We start from the raw sequence: 24732 nt of genomic DNA, 5'->3' as shown, positions 1-24732 counted from the left end.
GTTTGCCGACACCACGGCCAAACTATACTCCGCTCTCCTCCAGCGACACACCTCCAACCCCCTCCACTCAAGTTAGCACAGAGAAAATCGACCTTGGCTTCCGCTGCAATTGCCTATGGCCTGCATTGTTGTGTTAGCGGGCTAATGTAAGCACACTTTAGTTAGCTTGTAGCTTCACATTGCATATAAATTGACACGGAAAGACTGTGATCTAAAAGTGCTCAAGACATTCAAATAAGCAGCGAGTTATTCTTCTGTTCTCTAGTCCTTGACTATGATGGCTTTAAGGAGTCCCGTCCATGTTAACATGATGTAAACACGGCTCCGAGAACAACACAGCTGGCAAGACTTGAGCTTCTCACTTATTGTAGACAGTCATGACTCAGAGAGACTTTTACACAGGATATACTTGATTTCTGCTACATTTATGTGTTACATGTTGCACATTCTTCCTTTAATGGTACGCTTAAAGACTTGCTATGATTCAGTCATTATTTGGATGAATGGATAAGTTAATAACACTTTTGGAAGCTTTATCAAAAGGCAACTGGACTTGGTTGAAGATCTTGGTCCAGTTGCCTTTGGATCAAGCTTTGAATAACCATCACCTGGATGACTGAGAACCTACACAGACAACAAGACTGTTGTCTAGAGAAGGGCCGGGAGGAAACACTGATACAGCTATATCTCATCGGTCTGATTTGTGTACGGTTTAATTTTCAAAAAGGAGCTTGAAACAGAGTCCTCTGCCAAATTTGCATCCCAATTTGATGACTCCTCACAGTGGCGCTTATGATATGAGGCTGACATAAACAGATGTTCATTGACCAAAGAAGAAGTTGGCAGCGCATTAGAGGAACACAGCAGGATATTGTCGGACAGTGGTGAGAAGAAGTTAAAGGATGAGGCCTGAGATCATCAGACATGGGCCTCCTGGCTGTTCCCCGCTCACGGCTCAAGCTAAAGGGAGATTGGGCCTTTTCCGTAAAAGCCCCTAAACTGTGGAACAACTCTGTTAAGTCCCGTCTCAAGACATACTTTTATATTTTAACATTTGAGTCCTCTGGTCCTGAATAGACCGTTTCTTTTAGGTTCCTTTGTTGCTTTCTTTATATATTCTTTCTTTATATATGTATATATGTATACATATATATATTTCTCTCTTGTGGACATTGTGATCTCAAGTTGTTTTTTTAATGTATTGTACAGCACTTAAATGTGCTTTATAAATAAATATGACTTGACTTGACTTGATAAGAGGTTAAACTGACACCAAACTGCAGTGAATAAATACATTCATCAATCAATTTACCTATGTAGGGGCATTTTATTTTCTTCACTTAATCTGATCATTGTGTGGTTGTCTAGCTATTTATCAATTATAACATTGCTGTATCATAATACTATCTTTATCGTGGGCCATGTGTTGCATATTGTATCATATCTTGAGTTAGTATATAATTCCAACACCTAGTCTTCAGTCATAGTGGCAAATCTTTGAAGCTTTACTTAACCAAACTTTTCTTTGAGCTAAATGCTACAGTAGGAATGCTTAAACCCTCTATGCTAATCTACGCTGATATTTTGCATGTATATAAAGGTTAATACTAATCTTGTTAACCCTGTGCACATGCTGACATTTAGTGATAACAACACAAGTCAAAGCAGTCCTTAGGATAAAGAGAATATAGAGTTTTGAGAATTCACAGACAGGGGGTCTGTGAATTCTCAAAACTTGAATATCTGGGCCAAACTTTGTGGCAACACATCCAGCAGTGGAGGATTCATTCAAAGCTACAGCTGTCAAAATGAAGTTGTGCAGGGTGTACGAAAATAAGCAGTCATCATGCCCTGGGAGTTCAAAATATCTGCAAACACATGTGGACAATGTGTTTGACTGACACACTGAAAAGTGCCACATCACAAATATGAATAAAAATTTATCTTAAAAATGCTGATAAATTATTTTATTATATTCATAATGTAAATGCAAGAAACCCCAAAACAAACAGTAAGAGCACTTTCATATCAGGTATTCATATCCAAATTTTCTAAATTCCCATTTGTGTGCATTTTTCTTCATAAATATAAAGTATATCTCTCAATGGTAGAGCCAATCTAAAAAAAAGTCCAATTTAAACGAATATGTATCGTGGGATGTTAATCATGTCGAGGATAAATGTAGTAAATGATCCCATGTGGTGCTCCATCTCAGTATGTTGTTTGTCATGTCTGTTAATGGCTTTGAGACGCTAAAGTGAAAATCGCTTATCACAACATTTTCAAGTTCATTCGAAGCTTGCACAGTTAATTATACATCATTAAATGTGACACATTAACAAGACAGTTTCTCAAACCAGACGTGATTTCATTGGAAAAAGACTGTAGGACAAGAAGTGCACAGCTCCATTCAGGCAGTGTAGTTCTTACCCCGCTGGCTTGCTACTGCAAGTTGAGGAAGAGTTCAGGAGGGCAAAACCACTTTTTCCTTCCAAATTAAAGATAACAACATAATGACTTATATTTAATTATTTTCCGTAAACGTCTTGCTTTCAGGTTTCCACAAAAATAATTTTTAATTATATACTTTATAATTAGGATATTTTTAAGGGATGCAACTGGGCTTGCATAAACACAAAACTGGAGGAATCTTTTCTTTGAATAACCCTCTGCTCTCTTATCTTTTTCCCCCTCTAAACTCAAGACTCTCTCTTTACCAACAAGACATCAGCCGCCACATTGTCAGCTGTGACCTGTAACTCTGTCATCATGCTATCACTGTGTTGGTGTGTATTTGTGCCAAAATTCCCAAGGCCTTAGCTAGACCATTTGGTGTGTATGTGCTGGCTGGGGATCTAAGGCCAGGTTCACAGAAGGTCTGCCTAGCACTGGAAAAGCCAGTGATGCTGCTTAGGGGCATCGGGCCAGCATTCAGGTCTTTCTCTCATCATGTTTCAAACATTCAAAGTTTGCCCACAAGTAATCCAACCCAATTGAAAAGCCACTCAGTGTGAAAACAAACACACATTAAGTGGGTACGCACGTGTATTCAGAGGTGTGTCTTTGTGTCCTCAGGGTCTGTTTTTGCGTTTAAAGCGCTTTCCTTGACTTTAAATGAGAAGCATGAAGCCGTAGAAGATCCACTTCGGGGCAAGGAGTGCCAACCATGAGACTAATTCAACATCTGCCAGGCAGTAACACCTTCACCTGCACACAACAACTTCTCATCACTGTCAGTCATCTGCGAACACATCAAACGGCAACAGATCCGTCCGGATCACAGTCAGGTGTGTTTTATGTAACTATAGTCCGGGTCAGAACATGTGTTTGTCTGGTCCAGGATTAACTGTGTTTGAACTGCAGGACATTTCAAGACTGAGGGACTTAAAGTAACACTGTGGCATTTGTTATGAAACAAAGACTCCAGGGCGCTAATTCAGCTCTGTTGGTGGAGAAGGCGCCCCGTGTACAGAGGCAGAACTACGCTGAGGTTTGAATCCTGATCCTGATGTTGCCTGGTGCATGTCATCCCCCGTTCTCTCTCCCCACATTCCCTGTAACTCTACAGCTATCCTATCCATATGAAAGGCAAAAGCCCAATAAATCAAAAAAATAAAGAGTGGTTGATTTGCACCTAGGTTCTGGCTGTTTGCCAGAAGGCTTATGGCCCGCCTCGTTTCTACCTCTTTTCCTGATTGATTGAAAGTTAGGTTTGGAATGAGATAGCATTTCCAATATGGTGACTGCCATATACTATAACACCTCTGTCACCAAGACTACATCTCAGGGTGGCTGCTGCTCTGGTATTGTCAGTCTGAGATGTAGTTGGTCGTCTCTTAACCGGGAGGTTGGGGGTTTGATCCCCAGCTCCTATACTTGTCTAAGTATTTGGGCACTCAACCCCAAATTGAATGTGTATAACAGGATACGTTTACTGATGGACACTTTACTTAGCAGCATCAGTGTGAATGTAAAAAGTGTGACCTACGGTGAAAAGGGAAACTCACAAACGCTCAAGTCTATTTACCATTTATGTGCCTGTTTTATACGGAGGGTCTGCGAAACCCAAAAGGAATGGTTTTAATTTTGGAAAATGTCTCTTAGTTACTTACTGAGAGTTTAACAGGACTGTTATCAGTCTCATTACTCTGAGATACATTTAAAGCTGGAGTAAGGTTAGCTTAGCATGAAGACTGGGGTAAGCTTGAGAGTAACAAGTAGTTCATCCTGGTACAGGAAAAGATGACGATTTGTGTTTGTCCGGGTGTTAAAATCCAACAAACAAGATACATTATATCAATCAGGGAGCTTCAAAGGGCAATTACTGGACTTTGAACTGAGCTGTTAGCCGTTCCCCTGGGCTTTTACTCTGTATGCTAACCTATGATAATTAGACGCTGTGTTTAGCACTTAGCTAGTGTAATGCACAGACACGAGTCGTATTGATCTTCTATTCAAATAAAGGCTGTAAATAAGCAAGTTTCCCTAAAATATCAAGCACGTTTTTTAAACCCACGCTAAGGACACAACCGACATAAAGTTAGAATAGTTCTGCTATTCTGTGAACTTTGTTAAATAAAATGTTAATCTGAAAGCTGTTAAATGGACAATAAACTCTCTAAAACAATGGCAAAGTACCAGTCAACATTGAATTTCCTTAAATAAGTTATTTTCATAGAGATAAAATAGGTGGTTTGACAAAAACAATTTATTACCAAGTACGAACATCTGTGGGCAATTCGGAAAGGAAATCCCACATGAATTTGGAGACACACCAAGTTTTGAAACAAATACTGCTAGTAGATCAGGATTGACACTTCATTTAGCAAATACAATCATTCAATCATCAGATGTAAGCCTCTTAGTCCACGATAATGAGGGAAAAGCCGAATAAAAGAAGTTAAAACAAACAGGAAAGTTGGAAGTATGAAGCCTTCCTGCCTATACCATAAATATCCCCTGACAGCTGCTTCCACTCACAACTCCTTTACACACTCCCTCATTTACAGTCAGGTATATTACCAGACCCCGCATGTGCTTATTGCGTTACTCAAGCAGCATATTTATACATAACGCGGCTGGTGGAAATAATTTACATTTGGTGGTCTGCCATGTCAAATCACTGATTGACTTGACTTTATGGTTGTGCTGAAGTGGAACCACTAATGTTTCCCCCCTGCCAGCCCCCTCCAACATACCAAATAACATTTTAATGAGGTTTAGTGAGACCAGAGCAGGGCCACTCTTTGGGTAATTTTCGGAATTTTTGGTCCACTGAAAAACCCCAAACATAAATCAAGATCAGTGTTTAAAGCTGTGTGGGTGATGCTGTGCAGGGCAGATTGGCAGATTTAAGTCCTGTTATGCCGACTGCAGCGCAGTGCAGGTCAGACAGAACTGAAGTCATGAAAGTAAATAAATCAGGCCCCTGATAGTTTCCTGTAGTATGCATAAAGGCAATAAAGCCATGATAAAGTGAAATTGCACTAATCCATCAGATTATCAAACATATCCTTTAGGCTTGAAAATAAGCTTGACGATGTTTGTAGATCCTTCCTGCCTGAATTCAGGTCTCTTCTAATAAAAAAATGTTAAAAGGTTTTAAAAAAACTTTAGAAAATTTGAATCCATATGCTGTGTATTCAAGTCTGATTGATCCAAAATACACAGCTTTTGCCCTCCGTTATTCAGATTCCTTATGTGTTACTTACTTGACCATAGGGATGGTGGTTCAGTCTTAACCATGAAAATAGAAATGTGATAAAACATTATAAACTCAAAGTTATTTAACAAGCTTTCTCCCAGAACTTTTGACTGTATGTGATGAACACCTGAGCAGAAGAAAAACCAAGTCAATGGCTGACTTTATAATCCAATCTTTATTCACATCTTCTCAGAGATATTTCTAATCATGGCCTGACCGATAGAGGATTTTTGGAGCCGATACCAAGATCAATATTGGGGAAAGAAAAAAATCAGAAACCGATATATCGGCCAGTATGTTTCTTTGATCAAGGTTCCATCTGGAAAAACCCCAAACATAAATCTAAATCAGTGCTTAAAGCTGTGTGGGTGATGCTGTGCGGGGCAGATTGGCAGATTTAAGATAAAATTAGAAATTAGCCGATACTGATAGTCACTGGATATGCCAATATCTGCCTTTTTTTTAATCGGATGGCCAACGAGTCGGCTCTATTTTTAATGTTAGAATTTTCGCTTTTTGTGGCTGTGTAGGAGGTGTTGAAATCTTTGGAACTCAATCACATCAAATTGATGACAGTTTTCATTTAACGAGGGAAACTACAAACCTCTGTCAGGTCAAAGCTCCAAATTAAAGTTTTTCCAATTAAAAAGACGAGTTGTTAGAGAGAGAAAGATATACGACTACCTCCATAGTCACTTCTAGTTTGCAGTCGATAGAAAGAATGCTGAAGTAAGAGTCAATGAAAATATGATGATCTTGCCAGAGTGAGATCTTATGAAGCACAGAGCATCTGCCTTGAAGTGACAGAAGAAAAACAGATGTTTGATCTCTGAATTGGCCTCGCACATGTACCCTGGGTGGCTTATAAAAAGTAGTGGTCAAAGACTTCACGTGGCCACGAGAAATACGTCCCAGCGTTGATCATAACGCCGGATGTTTTCACATTGATATATATATATATGCATATATAACAAAGTCAGTAACAATGGGAAAGAAAATGTAAATGTTTTCTTCCTTATAATGCCACAAAAGGGCTGCAAAATGCTTTGCATCTGGCTGTTGAAAGTTGGTGTATTTGTAAAAATGTAAGCAAGAAGAAAAGTTGCCAAGCTCAGTAGGGTGGAGGGGGATTTTTCTGTTTGGGTCTCTTATATCTCTGCCCCTGCATTAAAGCCCGACCTCCAGTTAGGTTTTACATTTTACTACTTATTTACAACAGCGCAACCTTTTTCTAAAAGTGCAATTAAAGAAACGTTTCCCAGTCAGTTTCTATATAAATAGAACTTTAACATTGTTCTTAGATGTGCTCGGGCTCTTACCACTTAATAAGAGAAGTGGTTGGAAACCAAAGTCATTTAGAGTATTAACATTCCATATCATTAAATGGGATAAACTATAGGCTCCAGCTCAAGACTGAACCTCAATGCCAGCTCAACTATGGCTGTGTGATCCAGAAGCTTCCAAACAGCTTTGAAAAAAAAAAGTTCCCATTTAAATATAAAGTGAATGTATTTGAGTATTTTAGCTTAATCTTATGCATGATGCTGCTAATGAGATTTTTATTATGTAGGGTTTAATACAGTCCCAGCAGACCATTTTTTTGATGAAATATGTTACGATTAATGCATCCAATAAAAGGCCTTGAACCAAACACAGGAGTAGCTGCATAAGTTAGGTTAGAGTTAGAGTATTAAAGATCCATTTCCCTTTTGAAAGGAAGTGGTTCTTACCTCTTATGTTAACTTTGTAACAAAGATTTCACGTCATGGCAGTTCGCTGTTGTTTAACAGATTTTCCTTTTTTTTGGGTATGCACCCAGTAGTTGATGAAAGAATATGCAAGAAAAATCGTACAACTCGATAATCTCAGGAGGCTTTTCTCATTCTGAAAATCATTTAAACAACATGGCACTGGTTGCCTAGCGATTAGTGCGCCTGCCCCAAGTTTGCAGCCTCTACTGTGAAGTGTGTACTTCAGGTTTTTATTGAGTAAGGAACCTACAAATATCTACTTAATATCTAATTGTAGCTATTGTGTATTAAATTGTCCCTTATATCATGCAGTGTGTATTACTGTCCTCCTGTTATTTATTATAAGGCCCATACATGCAATCCAACATATTTATTGTATATTTGATATGATTTTGTTTTAAGACTGGATACTGAGCAGGATACTTATTGTGTTCCACAGTGTTTATAGCATTTTATTATGTAGTGTTGTCAGGTGTGTTTCTTTATTGTCCTCTGTTGAGTGGAGTGTCATTGTTTTTCTTGCTTTATTTTTATGTGGGACTACAGATGGAAATTAGCGACTCGCTAATTCTGGTGCAACCATCTTTTAATTTTTCTTTGTATCAATGATCAATGTCATTGCACACTGTCCCCTGATAAATTAAATACATGAAAATGAAATGAAAATGTACAGAGGCTAAGCCCTCAAAAGTTGGACGGCCCGGGTTTGAATCAGACCTGTGGCTCCTTTCCCACATGTTGTTCCACACTCTCGCTGCAGTTTAAATCAATTTAAGGGCCATGCATAGACAAGCAGTCTACATGTTTACCATGTTCTATATTCTATTATAAGATCCATGGACACAAAAATCCAGCAAAATTCTCTCATCACTATCTTTGAACCGTTGCATGAACACTGTTTCACACGATAGCAAGCATGCAGTCAATTTAGGAATTTGGAAGCTGTAAGGGCCTTAAAAATACTCAATTCAGTCCTTTGAAACTGAAACCAGACAAGCATTTCCAAGTGATTTTCAACAAGAGTGTTTTAAATATCTGCTGTAATTGTTCCAGTGCTTCCAATCTCCTCCATCGACCAACACCAGCAGTGTGTCCCATGCTGAGACCATTACTCCCATCAACCCACCCATGCTGTGGAACCAACAAATAAGACACATTTATAAAAAACATATGGATTCCAGCATCTCATAAGCATATCACAGCTTGATATACAACCTTGGAATAGTTTTGTTTATTGTCATTCAAAAGTTTGACTGTCACCTCGCTTCCTCAGTGCACATGAGACACCCATTAAGAACACTGGCAGGAATGACACATAAAAAAGAAAAGGTTTGATCATTGAAAGAACGGACGACAAGGCATCAGATTGTCTTCACAAAGAAGGTCACAAAGTCAAAACACAAAGACAAATGGACTACAAAAACATGTCACGATATAATTAAGAATGTGAGTTTGCATATGTTATTTGAGGTAGAGCAGGACGGAGCGTTGAAGTACTGTACTATCAGAATTATGGGGATGATATTTTGCACACAGCTGAAAGAGAAGGCAAATCATGAGTTAGTGAAATACAAAGCAGGGGAAGCCTGTTTCATTTTAGAGCCCTTGGGGTTATTGAAGGTTGTAGATGATGGACCTGAGGTTCAGGCGGAGGAAGGTGTGAGTGTGGTTGGTGTTGTGATAAAGTTCTTGTATCTGAAGGTGGAGGGAGGAAAGTTCAAACAGACGACGGTTCTTCCTGGATAAAAGCAGAGAAATATAGATAGACTTTTAACATCTAATAAATATTAACCTTTTTGTTTTCTTTTCATTCAAGTTTTTCATTTAAGATGCAATAAAGAACGCATAAGTAAGCACGCAATTGCATGGTTAAATGTTTCAGTTTTTCCCCCGTTTAAGATTTTCCAAGTCTAATAGTTGTTAATGTTCCTATGGTCGACAAATTTTCACACATTTATGACATTAATTTAATGATCTAAATTTGGACAGAAAACAGTTTTGCTGAAAACAAATGTTATAAGTAACACTGATGATAACACTGTGCTATATAATTTTTTGTTAATTAGAACAAAAAGCTTTAAAACATGAATTGTGTAGTACATGCTCAAGTTTGCCACTAACAGCAAAAGAAGTAATGCTTCTGAATATGTCTGCAAACCCAGCAAGGAGACTAAAAACCAGTATACATTGTTCCTTCCAGCACTTACCTGTGTATTGTTGTTCAGAGTAATGTAGCTCGCAACTAGTGTAGTGCAACAAACACAATAGGCAGCCATATTAAGAACTGCTGTAGTTGAGCCTGAGCTTATCTGTATCTAATGAACACTGCAACTTAACCAATTGGAAAATAGGCTTCACTGCTTCTGTGGTACTTGTCCTTAAAGAGGAAAGTCAGCTAGGAACACGAGAGAAATGTTTAAAATGTGCACAGACAAACAGATAAACACCAGCTCCACCACCAGTCATTTGTTCCAAAACCACCTGACTAATGGAAACTGTCCAAAAACGTTAGTGATCGACTAGTGGGCAGAACTATTTCATACGGAAGAGGATTGGGGCCACACATAAAAAAAAAATAGAGTTCTGACTTTTTTCTCAGAATTCTGACTTTAAAGTCAGAACTACGGGTACCTGTAAGGACCAACTCCGGTGGATAGTCACTGTGCAGGACCGTGCAGGACTGACTGGAGCATACTGGAGTGGGAAACAGCAGCAAAAACCGTGGCATGCTTTGTCACTGCTGTGTGCACAGTTATAGTTTAATGATACTGTATTTTAGTTTTTTGAGTTGCAAGATGGTGTACCACCCAGGTGAAACTTTTGTGTAAACTATTATGGAATTGCTTAAACGAGTAGCCAACTTACTCTTTTCACCACATTTACGTTCAGTTCTTTAGTTGAATGTTGATGAAGCCCCTTATTCCATATAGGTAAAAAGAGATGGGTAAATAAGGTTTAAAAAAAACAGTATTTTGACAATGTTACAAAGCATTTTAATATCATTCATATTGGACACAAATGTAAGAAAGATATTAGTCCTCTGGCATTAATATTGAAGGACGTGTGTGGACAATTCTGAAATGCAAAATGAATAACATTCAGTCCTGCACAGTGACTATCCACCGGAGTTGGTCCTTACAGGTACCCGTAGTTCTGACTTTAAAGTCTGTAATTTCCCCTCTGAAATACAATTTTTTTTTTACCTTGAATTAGATAGGACAGCTAAAGAGAGACAGGAGAAGTGGTGGGAAAAGAGTGGGGGATGACGTGTACCAAATAATCACAGGCCAGCAGTCGAAACCAGCGACCAGTGTATCAAGAACTTTCCCTCTGAACTTGGGACGCCTGCTCTGCCAACTGCACTAAACTAGCAACCCGAATACAGAAATGTTGATCCTTGTGCACTGTGTCTACCTGATGCTGGATAGCTTTTGCAGAAGGATGGAGAGCTTCTCCAGCGACGGGAGCTCCAAACGGGGGTTCCTAAGAATCTTGGAGGTCGTGTGGAAAAACTCCTCACAGCTACATGCTTCCAGGAAGAGGTTTAAGTAGCCTGTGAGCAAACAAACACAAGCAGAGCAGAGGGGCAGGATATTATCCAAACAATTCCTGTAATAAACAACACATTTCTGTTCAATGTGACAACTTTGGAAGGGATGGGAATTATCAAACTTTACTTAGCCATATTTTCTAGATTTGCATAGAAATGAAAACTACATGGATGGAAAGAACAGACCACAAAAACACTTAACAGTCAAACCGAGCTCGACAGCGCTACAGATGCTGCTCAGAGACACTCTGAAGATTGTAATTGAAAGAGCTTCCATATTGTCACTCTTAACTCTGACCTTCCTTTTATCAAACACAAACCTCTCACACAAACACATATGAAACACAGAGATGGCAACAGCATCAATACACACAGATGGCGACTGCATATTCTTTAAATCAATAGAAAACAAATGTGGACCTTACGAAATCCTAAAATTAGTCGGTTCCTAGTAAACAAAACATTTGTTTCTGCTAAAGCCACATTCCTGCTGCTTCAAAAAACTAACTCACCACTGGCTTAGACCACGCACAAGGGTGAGGGAATACAATCGGAGCCACGGAGGGACTCTTTTGGCTGGTACGGAGTTTACGCTGGCATCAAATCACAGCAGAAGATTGGCCGGAGAAGAACAGGATCAGGTTCAGATCAGAAAGGATAAGACGGGTACAATCTGAGCAACGTTTTTTAACATTGACTTTTGGTCATCACCCACACAAGCCACCAGGAGTAGACTTAATTTGTCTGTCTGTTACATCAGTTGCTGTGAGATCAGTTGTTATGAGAATCTAACGTTGCCACGTAGAGGGTTAACATTAAAGTAAGTCGAAGACCAGGCGTGTCTCATGCAGATGCTGAATGGTCACTTGTGATTTTCTTTGAGACGCCAAGGGTTGTGACGAAGCACCAATCATTGAGCAACACGTGAATCTGAATGGAAACTAAATCCTAATAACTGTAATCATGTGTTATACAGACATTACACCAAACAAACAATGTTTTGTAGCTGCTTAGAGTAGCTGGACACAACAGCTTTCGGCTTTAAATGCCTCCCTGTCCTGTATTTCAACATGACTCCTTCTGTTCACAAAGATTTTGAGGTGGTGTTTTGGTTGAAATTATTAATTGGACTATATGTTTGAAAGGTGACATACTGTAGGTCCAAGGGGGGGAAATTGATCAAAGTCATTTTAACCAGTTCAGGGGGACCTGAATTTATTGTTTTACAACAATAAAGAATGTCTGAAGTAGTGAATTTTTAGTATGACATGTCATCATCCAACAACAGACATGAGCTACATACACCAACACTGTTTCTGAGGGTGTGTTTGTGGACTTCGGTGTACTGAGTTGGCCAATTGCATTTTTTTTTTAATCCATGAAAGTTGATTCAACAAATAGTGTTTGGTCACAGGTAGCATATGTGACTTAACTTAAGAAAAGCAGCCTGTTGTTGCTGTATGACCACAGACGTCATATATGTACTTTTGTGTTTCGGGTACAACTAGAACTCATTTTGTTTTACTGGCAGCGTTCGGTGTAAACCTTTCTCCCCCTGGTCCTCATCCCCTCCCCTCATTACGGCTTGTAAAACATAGTAATTAGCAAGTCTTGCTAGATTTACAGCCCCCTTCAAACACACAACTGTACGTACACACAGTTCCAGCTCCGGTCGTCTGGTCTATGTCTCTGCTGTATGTAAGCATACACCAAGCCTGACATGGCTCATAACCCTGCTGAACTGGCCCTCCTGTGTTAACACACTGCAGCTGTTGGTCAGTCTTTTGTCTTTCTATAAACGAGCCAGGAGGTGGTGGAGGTCCGAGGTTTTATGACCATCATTTCCAGATCTAATTCCTGGCCTTTGTGTGTGATTGATGCGAGCTCAGGGAAACCCGTTACCTATCACATGTGGTTTTTGTGGGAGGATGATATGGAGGGGATACTGCAGGAGGAGCTGCTATAAATCAAAGTAAATAGTGATAGAAAAGACAGACTATAAATCTGAGCAAGAAGAGCGATCACAGCTTCTTTCAAGGCTATCTCAACCATGAACAATTTCCTACACAAAGTCACATGTAGAAGCTTTTGGAGTGTTGAGTGCTCAAGTGGAATGTTTTGTGTTAGCTGGGAATATGAATAAATACACATATTCATTCAGATAATAGTTTGCCATTCTGAAAAGCCCCAAAAATTACCAAAATGTACCAAACTGATTGCTTAAAGCTACAGTGAGGCGCATTTCATTTATGTCAATCTTGTTGGCCCCGCTAGACTAAGTGGTACTAAGTGGTGGTCTTAAAGTATTTCTTTGGTGTTCTTGTCCTGTCCATGTGTTGGTAGAGTTTTCTGACAACAAATCTCATCCTGCTGTCTTTTAACAATCGTCCACATAATGTAAGTATTTGCTGTGAAAATTGTAAACAAAGGCTGTTTTGAGAGTGTGCTTTAATTAACCATGTCTGACACATAGAGTGTATAAAACTACGTCTCAGTAATGTCACCTATTGGTTACAAGCGGCGGCTGTGGCTCAGTTGTTAGAGTCGGTCAGAAGGTTTGGGGTTCGATCCCCTGCTCCTGCAGCCACATATCCGATGTGTCATTGGGTAAGATAATTAAACCCGAGGTGCTCTTGCTGGATCGTTGGCGGTGTATGAATGTGTATGAATGGGATTAGTTACTTCTGATGGTCACTTTCCATAGCAGGCAGCCTATGCCATCAGAGTGTGAATGTGGTGTAAATGAGTAGGTGTGACCTTCAGTTTAAAAGCCCTGAGTGGTCAGAACAGAATTTACTGATGGGGAGTCTTGAAGCCCAATAATGGCGAGGCCTTATTGAAAATGCAGTCTAAACTAAACTTTGAGTCAACCTAGAAACAGGTGGAGTTGAGGAGTCCTGGCAAGCAGCTACAAAGCGCCTGCTTGCAGTCATGTCAGTCATGCCCCTAATTATGCATAACTCTTATCCTTAATACCATCAAAAAGGATGACTGGTAAAAAATTGTACACTGTGTACCTATGGCACTATTCACTATTCAAACCAAATTTTCTTTGAACCAGGCTGAAAGCATGTTTATTTCTGCTGTCAAAATAGACAGTTTAACCTTGGTGTGTTTATGTTCATGAGATTTTACAGCCAGCCAGAAACCAGTTAATGTTCCATCATAACCATCAAACTACATTGAAGAAAAATGCAGATGCACTCAATGCATTTAGTTAATCTTTTAAATGTAGTTGAGTTAAATTATACAATTAAGTCCAGTATATGGATACTCCACACATATATTGGGTTTGGTGTGAAATCTATGGAAATAATTACTTATAAGTAAGACTGTGAGTAATAAGTAAGCATACTTACAGGACTGTTGAGTTAGCTCCATCAGGATATCAACAGGTGTGTGTAGACCTCCACGACCAGCCCGAAGCATGGACATCAGCACACACACTCCTTCATAGTGGATGAAAAGGCCTCGACTGTCCTCAGACATCAGCTCTGTGTGGAGAGAGTCCAGAGCCAGGGCCAGAACATCAGCTGCAGACAGGACAGAAAGACATCATGTAGATAACATACAAATGACTTATCCTGACATTTAGTCTTTGACTCTTATTATTAGATTAGATTGGAAACCTTTATTAATCCCCAGCAGGGAAACTAATTTGCCACATGATCAATTCATACACTACAAACAATATGGACAGTACAATCACAGTACACAACAAGTCAATAAACAACACACACCATTGAAACTATTTAAAGGTCCCATATTCTGCTTTTTCTGGTTTTATATGCTCTTTAGTGTGTTTTCCAAGTGTCCTGTGCATGTTTAGGCACATCTATGTGCAAAAATTCAAAGTCCGCGGAAACGCGGCTTCTCCTACACCCTCCTGTTAGCTGTAGCATTAGCTGCATGTAACGCTCGGTTCTAGCCTCCCTCGATAAACAATTGTCAGTGCGGCGTCATTGTCAGTGTGAGATCACTGATCTAAGTCCATTGGCTCGTTGTGGCAAGCCCTGCAGCTCATGTTGAAATTTCTGAGACGCGTGCTGAGCAACTGACCAATAACAACAGAGCGGATCGGCGGACCAATCAGAGCAGACTTGGCCCACGTGGGGTCTAACAGTGGGGGCTCAGCACAGTGTAGCTGACGGACTCAGAGCGTAGAGGGAGTAAGGAGGAGCAGTACATGAAAACAGACACTTTTTTCGGACTTCAGCTATTGTGAACGTACAAAAGTAGGAACATAGATTAAATATACGAACCTCAAAAAGGGCAGAATATGGGCTCTTTAAGATATAATTTACAGCCATGAATTAAAGCCACAACTCAAAACGTTCAATAAAATATCTGACTGCTGCTGGAACAAAGGACCTTCTAAGTCGTTCAGTAAAACACTAAGACATCACTAGTCGCTCACTGAAGGAGCTTCTGAGTCCATTAAAAACACTGTGCAAAGGATAGCCTTCAAAGATCAGAAGCATTTTTAGTTTGGTCCTCATTCTGTTCTCACAGGTAACTTCAAGTGTGTCTGGGGTAATGCCGGTAATAATAGAAAGCACTATTATTAAAATACAAGCTAAAATATTTAAACTTTAAATCTGGTCTTTTATCTATGCCTCTTTATCTTATTGCCATTATTCAAGCAGTGTTTCCTTTCTTTTTCTATCTCCATCAATGTACCTTGGTATTACAGCCTGCCATCCCTCTGCAATCACTTTCAGAGTCCAGAACCCTTTCTGCCTGACATCTCAAACACATGATCAGTGATCACCTCAGATAGTTCTGAGAGTCTCTGAAGTTCTGAGAAAATTCTTAACAAATGTCCAGCAGTGCTGGATTTACACAACCTGACATGGGATAAAAGCTTTCTTTATGATTTTGGACTGAGTTCGGTTAGCTCCTTCCAGAATGGTATCTATTATGTGTAAAAAAAATAGTCCAGCAAGTATGAGGGAATGAAGCATCTCTCCATTATACTCAATCTGGTTTCCCGTCAATCCAGAGAAAGAAAGAAAGCAAACCTGGGGAGCACATTGACAGAGAATAGTCTATAGAGACACACTGAGAGCCCTGGAGCATAAAAGAGCAGATGGAAGGTTGACTCAGAGGTAAGTTTCACAACATATGTCAGGATATATAGGCTGCACCCGCTGAGAGCACCAAGATTTATAGTGTGGAAGCCAGGATTTGGACGTAGCTGAAAGCTTTTTGCCCTTTTCAGATATTTGAATGAGAGTCAGACTAAGAACCTAAAGCCACGCTGGCTGCTCTGTGAGGCTAATGAGCTTTGGAAAGAAAACAGAACATAAGTAGAGGACCAAATACTGGTTTTGATCGTGGCTGTAACACCAACATTTATTTAATGGTATTACTAACATGCTAATGTCAAGCAAAGAGAGTTGACCATATTTAAAACCTTAGTGTACACAGTTTCCCCCAGGAAAGCTTGTAAACTGACTTCTCCTCGATGCAGACTCTGTCGGCTTTAACATGTGCAACTGCTGATAATCAAACACTTTTTTTTTTCCGAGCTGCAGCACAGAGGTTTTTTTTCCTCACACATCAGCTCCTCATTGAGACTGATTAGGATGTTTGTCAGGACTTTTCCAAACTTGTATAAACATTTCTTTTCTCCCCATCACTGCTATGTGCTTCTCTGGACTGCAAACTTGTGATGCACATAAAATGTGTGTGGTATTAAAAGTGCAGATTACCCAGAAGCCAAGGATCATATTTACAAAACTGTGTTAGCACAGGTGCTGTTTATTCCAGGTAAGGTGGGGAGACCCCAGTTTAGCATTTTACCATAATGACATTTACCAACATACAAACTAGATTCAAAAACAAAGTGGAGTTGGTGTGGATGGGTGGGAGGCACTGCATACAAGATTTTAAACTATAACTCTACACTGTAACTTTTAACTCTTATTTTTATTAAATTATTTTTATATTCCAACTTCTGTTTTTTTTTCTCCTTTCAATCAATTTCATTTTAATGAACTATTTATTTTAATCATATTTCAAGGTTGAATCTTCTCTGTGATCGTTAAGTGTTTGTTTTAGTTATTTTTTAATTTTCTATTTCAATGATTCTTTCTCCCTCTGTCATGTTGTTTTTGACGTCCTGTGTGAAGCACTTTGAATTGCCTTGTTCCTGAAATGTGCATTATAAATAAACCTGCCTTGTCATATTTGGCTAATGTGCTACAGCTTAACTTTGTCAGGGAAAATGTAAACAAAAGTGCTCCCACATCCTGACCCAGCGATTAAGAATCTGTGTATTCTGTCCTCTTGCTGAGCGTGTCATTTGTTCCGGTCATAGAGAGTCATCAGTGTTTCAGAACCAGTTTGGATTTCTAATAGTAGATTCAAAGTGTGAAGAAAGTTAACACAGCATACTTTGTACAGTATGTCCCATGTATTACCTTCCTGCTGTTTTCATGTATTCACACCTACACAGGTGAGATGCCAGCACAGAGGGAGGTGATAATGAACAACACATGTACTTCTCTGGATGTCTAAAGCTGATAATGTTTCTGACCGACAACTTCAATAAGGCTTCTTCTACATTCTTACATCTTTAATGTGTTAAATAGAGAACCTCTCTTTTTCAATTATCTGATTTAAGACAACATTTTCTAAGGTAAATTTTTGTTCTTGATAGGACAGTAGATAGAGTCAGAAACTGGGGAGAGCGAGAGAGAGAGTGGGTAATGGCATGCACAATGGAAGCCACAAGCTGGATTTGAACCCGAGCCGTCCGCTTGGAGGACCACAACCTCTGAACTTTGAAAGACACTTTTTAATAAACATTTTTTGAAGTATTCCTTATTAGCCTTTGTAGAGCCGATTTGGCTCAGTACAAAGGAACGAGAGAACATATTATATTTTGAATTCAATTTCTCTTTCCCTCTCTTAATGGGTTTGAACTGTTCTGTTACTGCTTAATGTCAGCTGTCTTCTCTTAGAAAATAAAAACATCTCTCTCTTAATTGCTTCTATTCAGTCCTGGAAGCTGGACGTAGATAAATGAAATACGTCAGAGATCTATGGTTTCCCATCACAGGGGATGAACTATGCCATCTGTGGAAGCTCAGGTCCCAACATTTAAATTTGCAAATCATTTGGAGATATCCTGTTTTGAAAATGTGGCATGAATTGCTTCCTTCAGTTTTAAGTTAAGTTAACTTATAAATACTTAAGGTTTGGGATTGTTGGCTGGATCTCGGGCTCCTTTTTCACTTTACTGACCCAGTGCAGCGTGGATCAAAAAACATTTATCAATAATTAAATAATGGCAGTACTACATAATCCATTACGTCAAACCCCTGTACGCTGATTAAAGTCAATAGTTAAAAATCTTTGTTGTATTGTCAGATACTGTATGCACATGTGTGATCAGTATGAATACCTTGTGTTACAGTGCGGAGGATGATGAGGGCTGAGAGGATGCGTGTGTGGGGACAGGGGCTGCGGTAAAGGGGCCAACCCCTGTCCGGTCCAGCTGCAGTCCCACTGCAGGACTTGGGCAGGTCTGGATCGTCAGAGTCCGACACAGTGAGCTGACCTGGCGGCTTTGACACTTGCTCTCCTATCCGCCGCAGAGTGGCAGACAGTGCTACATGCTGTGAAAAACACACATAGACACACACTCACATAAACTTCTTATTGCTCAACATTTATAACTGTGGCTGCACTCAGTTAGTTCTGTTATGTAACTGTGAAGAATCCTGATATGCCTACAACGATCTTCATCAAACATCAGTGTAGACGATACAAGGTCAGTCTGACAGGGAGCCCGGCAGGCTTCTCCAAATAACTGATGTGGCCGATAAATCGATTTGGCAGGCCCCCTTTAGCCAGACTGGAGAAGAGGAGGCGGGAGATAGAAAATTGCGGGCCAGGGGGAAGTGGTCAAAGCTGGGGCACAGCTCATGGTAGGGATCTGGAAGGCTGGCAATGAGCTGGATCTAAACCTTAAAAACCTGCAGTGCTGTGAAAGGAAATTAAGCAACAGAGTGGATATCCCCTGCATGAAAAGAATGTGTATTCCTCGGATGTGTAGCAATGTGTTAAGGTTGAAAGTGTGTCTTTTTTAAATTCTTCTGCATGATGCTGTGAAAGCAACCAAGGAGCTTTCTTTTATAAACAAGCCCAAACACCAAGGTGGGTGCAGGTCACAGAATTAATTTCATTTTTACACACGACATAAGCTCACTCCCTTGTGTGGTTGTTTTTTAAATCACAAGAAATTTACAACAAGGCAAAGTAGATGGCAGATATCCAAAAACATTTTCCCCTGATAAAATGTCTTTTCTTTTCATTAAACGCTGCCTCTGGCTGTAATGTGGGCGACCAGAAGTTTACATACAAAACGCATCAACATTTTTAAAAGGGAGCAATCTAAATATTATGTAAATAAGACTCTTTTGTTTTCAGCAAAATATACTGTAAGATCAAATATCATAGATGGTAACATTACACACACTTCTCCTTAATCAGCATTATCTCAGATGCATCCTTAAATCCAGATATTTTTAGGAAGCTTCTGTGAAAACTAAAAAGACAAGGCTCACAACAGATGTATTCTACTCGTACTGTTATCATACGGTATGCTCTTTGGTGTATCCTTCATCCCTTGCTGCATGAATAATAGTATCATATCTTTACCAGTGGACTGCTGTCCATGTGCCTCAAAGCCCAGTGGATGAGACGCAGGAGGTTGAGGAGGAGTTCAGCTTCTAATGGAGGAGTGTGATGAAGCTGATCTGCTAATAAAGGCAGCCCCTGAGGAACATAAAAATAATTCATTACTTTGATCACAACATAACATTTATAATGAGTCTTGTTTTATTGCTATTTTTGTGGTCACTTTGGTAATCACTGGATGACTCTACTACCTTAAGGCATCTCTCGTTGAGCACAACCTCTGGAGGCAGACACCGGTCGACACCTTTCCCTTTGTTTCCCACTGCTGACGAGAATGTCTGTCCGTCAAGTACCCAGTCCAGGAGAAGGGCAAGCAGCTTTGTTGATGTGTGACCGTAGCTGCCCTGAAAGTAAGGAGGGTCAAAATATGCAAGGGTTTACTTTTAGCTCAACACACTTTGTCTGTCAGTGTCACATCTTGATCTGAATTCTGCTCCTAATGGATCCAAAAAAAAAAGTCAAGATTTGAAGAAAAGTGCTTTGAATTAATCGAGGTATATGACTGAAGTTCAGCCATCAAACTACAGGTATATTCAGAAAAGTGTGAACATCACATTACACCCGTGATTTCACTGTGGAGCCTAAAGGTGTTGATAACACTGTGAAATCGTAAGGCTATGGAACGAAAAGGTTTGGCTCACTCAATCTCCGAATCAGGAAAGAGAAAAATCATCCTTAAAAGGAAAAGTGCAGCTCAACTTTGTCCACTGATGATTCATTTTTAACGAAAGTGATGATTGGCAGGAGTGCATGTGTGTAAATGAGTCTGTCTAACAATGCTAAATGATGTGCAGACTATTTATAAACAAACACATTAGAAGTAAATGAGGCAATGAAATCTTAACTACAGCAAACTGACGTATTTATAGTAAATTACACTGCAACAAACAACAACACAGGCACAGGGTGGTTTAAATACCTTGTAGCTGGGTTTTCCAGAGGCAGCAGTTTTCTCCTTTCTGGATGGTTTCATGTACTCTGTGCTCTTCACATTTGCTTTCTGACATCCTCTTGGTGCTATGCTGTGCTCATATTTCCTCTGAAATCAATCAATAAATGTCCATATGAAATAGGTTTGAAGATATCAAACAATTTTGGAGAATTCGCTTGACACTAGTCATAAAATAACACAATCAGGATCTGTGGTCAAATATCCTCACCTGAAGGTTGTCAAGTCGAGCCTGCACCCTCTTAGACTGACTCTCCAACTTCTGATTTTGTTCACTGATCTCTTGCAACTGTTGATTTCAAAACGTTCCATGTTAATCTGCTGTGAAGTCCACTGTTTAGACAAATGTTCCTTAATCCTTTAATTCCTTGCAGACAAAAAAAAAGGGATCATTTTCTGGCACATCGTTGTTGTTATGTCACAGCGCCCTCATGTGGTCAACGGTAATAACTGTTTGCTCCTTCTCAAACCAAAATGAATTGGAGGATTTGTTTGGACACTTAATTTCTTGAGAAATAAAACTCAAGAGAAATGTTGTGTGATTGTTGGAACATTGTGTAGACATCATGCTTGGTCACTCAAGACTCAATATTTTAAATATCTTCTCAAAGCAAACAAAAAGTGCATTAAGTTCAGCTCTAAAGCAAGTCATTAAGCTCATAATGCATTTTAAAAAGTGATGATACAATTAAGACTTCAAGTAATAATTAACTTTTGATTAGATGAAACTAAAACACATCAGCCATTTGCTTTCAAACATTTGTAGTCCAATTTTGGAAATACCAATAAGATGCATCAGAAATGTAAACACTCAAACCTGTTTCTTCATGTTGTCATTTAAGTCCTTGATGGCGTCAAAGCTGGACTTCAGCCTCTTGTTCTCCTTGCTCCTCTCTCGCAGTTGTTCCTGCAGCTGGCTCACCTCTTGCTGGTGTTTCTGGAGACAAAGAACTTTCAGGTTCACGTATAATGAATGTGTAAGTACCAGTGCAACCACAGCGACGATGTTTGAACACTTCAGTGATACATTATGCTGACTTGAGTTTTTATTCCTGTAGAAGTCAGTCCGTTGCAACGTCCCCTCATGTGCTGCTTCTTACAGACTGCAAAAACACTTACTTTCCAAGAAGCGGCAACCTCCGGTGTTGTAAAATGAAGCAAATGCGGAAAAGCAAAATCCTGCAGTTCGTCTAGTGTCCGATTTAATTTTATGAACGATACATGTTAACAATAGGAAGGCGCGTAGCTGACCTAATTGACAGGTGGGCACGATGTAGCAGTTTGTCAGGAGGCTTAAAACCCAACTTCAGCTCCAGCTCTCAGCCTGTCATTAGGTTGACTGAAAGTTAGGCTGAGACACGTTTTCCTGCATGGAGGCTGACGCTGATCAACCTCCACAGTAGTAACAGATGGGTGAAATCACTCACTTTACAGTCTATGGTTTTGTTTAAAAAGGAATCAGAGATCAATCTGTTGTCTCAAGATCATTAAAGGTACCTGAAAAGTCTCAAAATGAAAACATACAGTGTGTAAATGCATCAATTTACACATGTTTCCCTACCTACAAAATGCATAACAACATCAAGTTTTGCAGCAGAATGATGAGCTGTATGACTGATTGTATTATATAGAAACTATGTTGAACAAAGAGATTGACTACAACTCCTTTGCGTTGAATGTGACTACATGTAGTCCCATGTGTGTCTGACCTCCTTTACAGCAAGTATGCGAGAGTGTAACATCTCCTCCAGACTGGCCATCTTCCTGAAAGCATCCTCCTGTTCCTTCAGCCTCCTCTCTCGCTCCTGTAGCTCCCTCTCCCAATGCTGCTGGCCTTGTCTCTCAGTCTGTTTACACACACATAAAAAAAAGAAATGAAAAAAAAGATTTCAATACTTAATAAACTCAACTACATTTTGAGAAGAAAAAATACACACAAAAACAATAATCTACTGCATGTTAGTTGGTGTTCAGTGCAACACTTTTTTTGTTTTGTTTCCCAGAAGTAGATTCACTGATCAACCTTCATTACCAAGGTTCAGCTCTCTCTCACCCTCAGCTGTTCATAGATGGTCATCATCTCCTGATAAACCTCTGCTAGCACGAAGGTAGAGGAGCGACTTGAGTCGGGGAGCTGGTAAGCTCCCAGAAACATGTTGTTTCTCACAGTTTCCTGGGACCCAGGGCTACCATCCAGACAGGAGGGCAAGGTCACATCTGGACAAACAGAGGGATAACAGTTTAAGGAAAAGGCTTTGAAATAAACACACAATACTAGTGCCCTAATGAAGAACCCCATCGTCCCAGTCATGCCTGTATATTCTAGTAATAAGTTACATAACCTACCCTATGGCCCTGGCACCGCAAACCAAAACAGCATTGCAATCTTCAACAGACCCAGGCCTAATATATATATAGTCCCAAATCTAAAAAAATTTCTATCTAAAACGTTTTTTTGTTTTTAGAAAGGTTAAACGTTTTTTAAAGAAGCAATCATATAGGTGACAATACCTTGAAGGATTTTCTTTCTGAAGTTGTATTATTTATTATTTCAGTCTGACTCTTTAACTTTCTTAAAAGGTTCCTAATAGACGGTGGGGAAAGCACAACACACGCAGAATGAACACACACACACACACACACACACACACACACACACACACACACACACACACACACACACACACACACACACACACACACACACACACACACACACACACACACACACACACACACACACACACACACACACACACACACACACACACACACACACACACACACACACACACACACACACCTGTTTCTGTAAGCAGCCCCTGAGAGTCCTGGATTTGTCCAGCTATGGAGTCCTCGCTGAGGTCTTCATTGCTTCCAAGTGAAATACGGTCACTGCTGAAGCTTAGAAAAGACAACATCTTATAATCAAGGCATAAGAATCATCACAATCATGAACAATTCTATTTGTTAAAGTATTCACATTGAACTTACTGGTCAGGATGGTATTTAACTGCTTTGAACAGCTCATGTAAAGCTTTGCTGTAACATTTCATCTCTTTGATTGGGTGTTTGGATCTGTTTGCAAACGTGAGTCTTTGTACAGCCTCTAAGAAAGTAAAGCAGTTAGGCATATTAGTTCAAGAGTCTCTATATGTGTAATGTATTTAATTATCAGTTATATCTGGGCTTATACCAAATGAGTGGCATTCATTAAGACTAGGACAAACCCTATATGACAATTACAGTGCATCATTTAAATTTTCAATACATGCAGGAAACAGTAATGACAAGAGACAGACAGAGTGACAGGAAGACAGAGTTAAACTAATAGTGAATGTAAATAATTGTGTCAATCAAGACATTGTTGTAATATGAACATCTGGGGGCCCTGAGAGAAGTGTACTTACCATTATTGTTTCCTGAGTTAATGTCTTCTGACGGGGGTAACTAAAATCACAAAAACAACTGGATTTAGATCAACCTGTCAAAAGTGATTACTTTATTTACTTGTTATAGAGATTGGGGCTCAGTGCGACACTTGGGTTGGGAACTGGACATTGGTCTTCATGAGCACTGCTGAAGTGCACCTGAGCATGGCATTGAACCCCCTCTTTCGTGTGCCCTGCCTCACTCTGACATCCATTAGTGCATATCAGTCAATATGACCTGTGTGTGTATTTTTAGCACACTGTATGTGTGTGTAGCATGTCTCAACAACAGATTGTTAACTTGAATCTTTCCTCGTGTGATTAATACAGAATAAAAGCTAAAGAAACAAACAAAAAACAGTCTTTAGTAACTATGTGGACAGGGAAATCAACTTAAACATATACATTTTTTTATGAAAGAATGATAGGTTGCCATTGATAACGTTCCCACTAAACCACTAAAGGAAAATGTGCAGGTTTTCCAGGTTGTGAGTTTCACCTAGTAAGTTTGTCTAGCAACAGTTTGAGTTGTAGTTAATGTCAAACCTGTTTCTTCCGCTCCAAATATTTCTGCATGAGCTTGTCGACTCTATCAGCAGTGTCGTGGTTTTTGCGCTGCAGGTTCATAGCTAATGTAA

The 24732-nt window shown here is 39.6% G+C and overlaps 1 protein-coding gene across 2 annotated transcripts; it reads right to left on the bottom strand.

Annotated features, from left to right (window-relative positions):
• Nucleotides 1-8667: 8667 nt before the first annotated feature.
• On the bottom strand, nucleotides 8668-24186 carry LOC132987251 (coiled-coil domain-containing protein 138-like). Of its 2 annotated transcripts, XM_061054175.1 has the most exons (15): nucleotides 24074-24186; nucleotides 23658-23772; nucleotides 23467-23567; nucleotides 22717-22880; nucleotides 22373-22510; nucleotides 21481-21600; nucleotides 20875-20952; nucleotides 20634-20753; nucleotides 19906-20058; nucleotides 19676-19792; nucleotides 18417-18630; nucleotides 14365-14538; nucleotides 10870-11008; nucleotides 9092-9193; nucleotides 8668-8991 (listed from the first exon to the last, which is right to left on the bottom strand). In XM_061054175.1, exons 2-15 carry the CDS (start codon nucleotides 23717-23719, stop codon nucleotides 8883-8885), a joined length of 1791 nt encoding a protein of 596 aa, XP_060910158.1. In that variant the 5' UTR covers nucleotides 23720-23772; nucleotides 24074-24186; the 3' UTR covers nucleotides 8668-8882. The 2 variants fall into 2 exon arrangements, with proteins under 2 accessions (XP_060910158.1, XP_060910159.1); XM_061054176.1 differs by having other exon boundaries at nucleotides 8668-9193.
• Nucleotides 24187-24732: the final 546 nt, after the last annotated feature.

This window comes from Labrus mixtus, chromosome 13, assembly GCF_963584025.1.
Source record: "Labrus mixtus chromosome 13, fLabMix1.1, whole genome shotgun sequence".
NCBI classification, from domain to species: Eukaryota; Metazoa; Chordata; class Actinopteri; order Labriformes; family Labridae; genus Labrus; species Labrus mixtus.
This window is presented reverse-complemented; position numbering and strand designations above follow the sequence as displayed.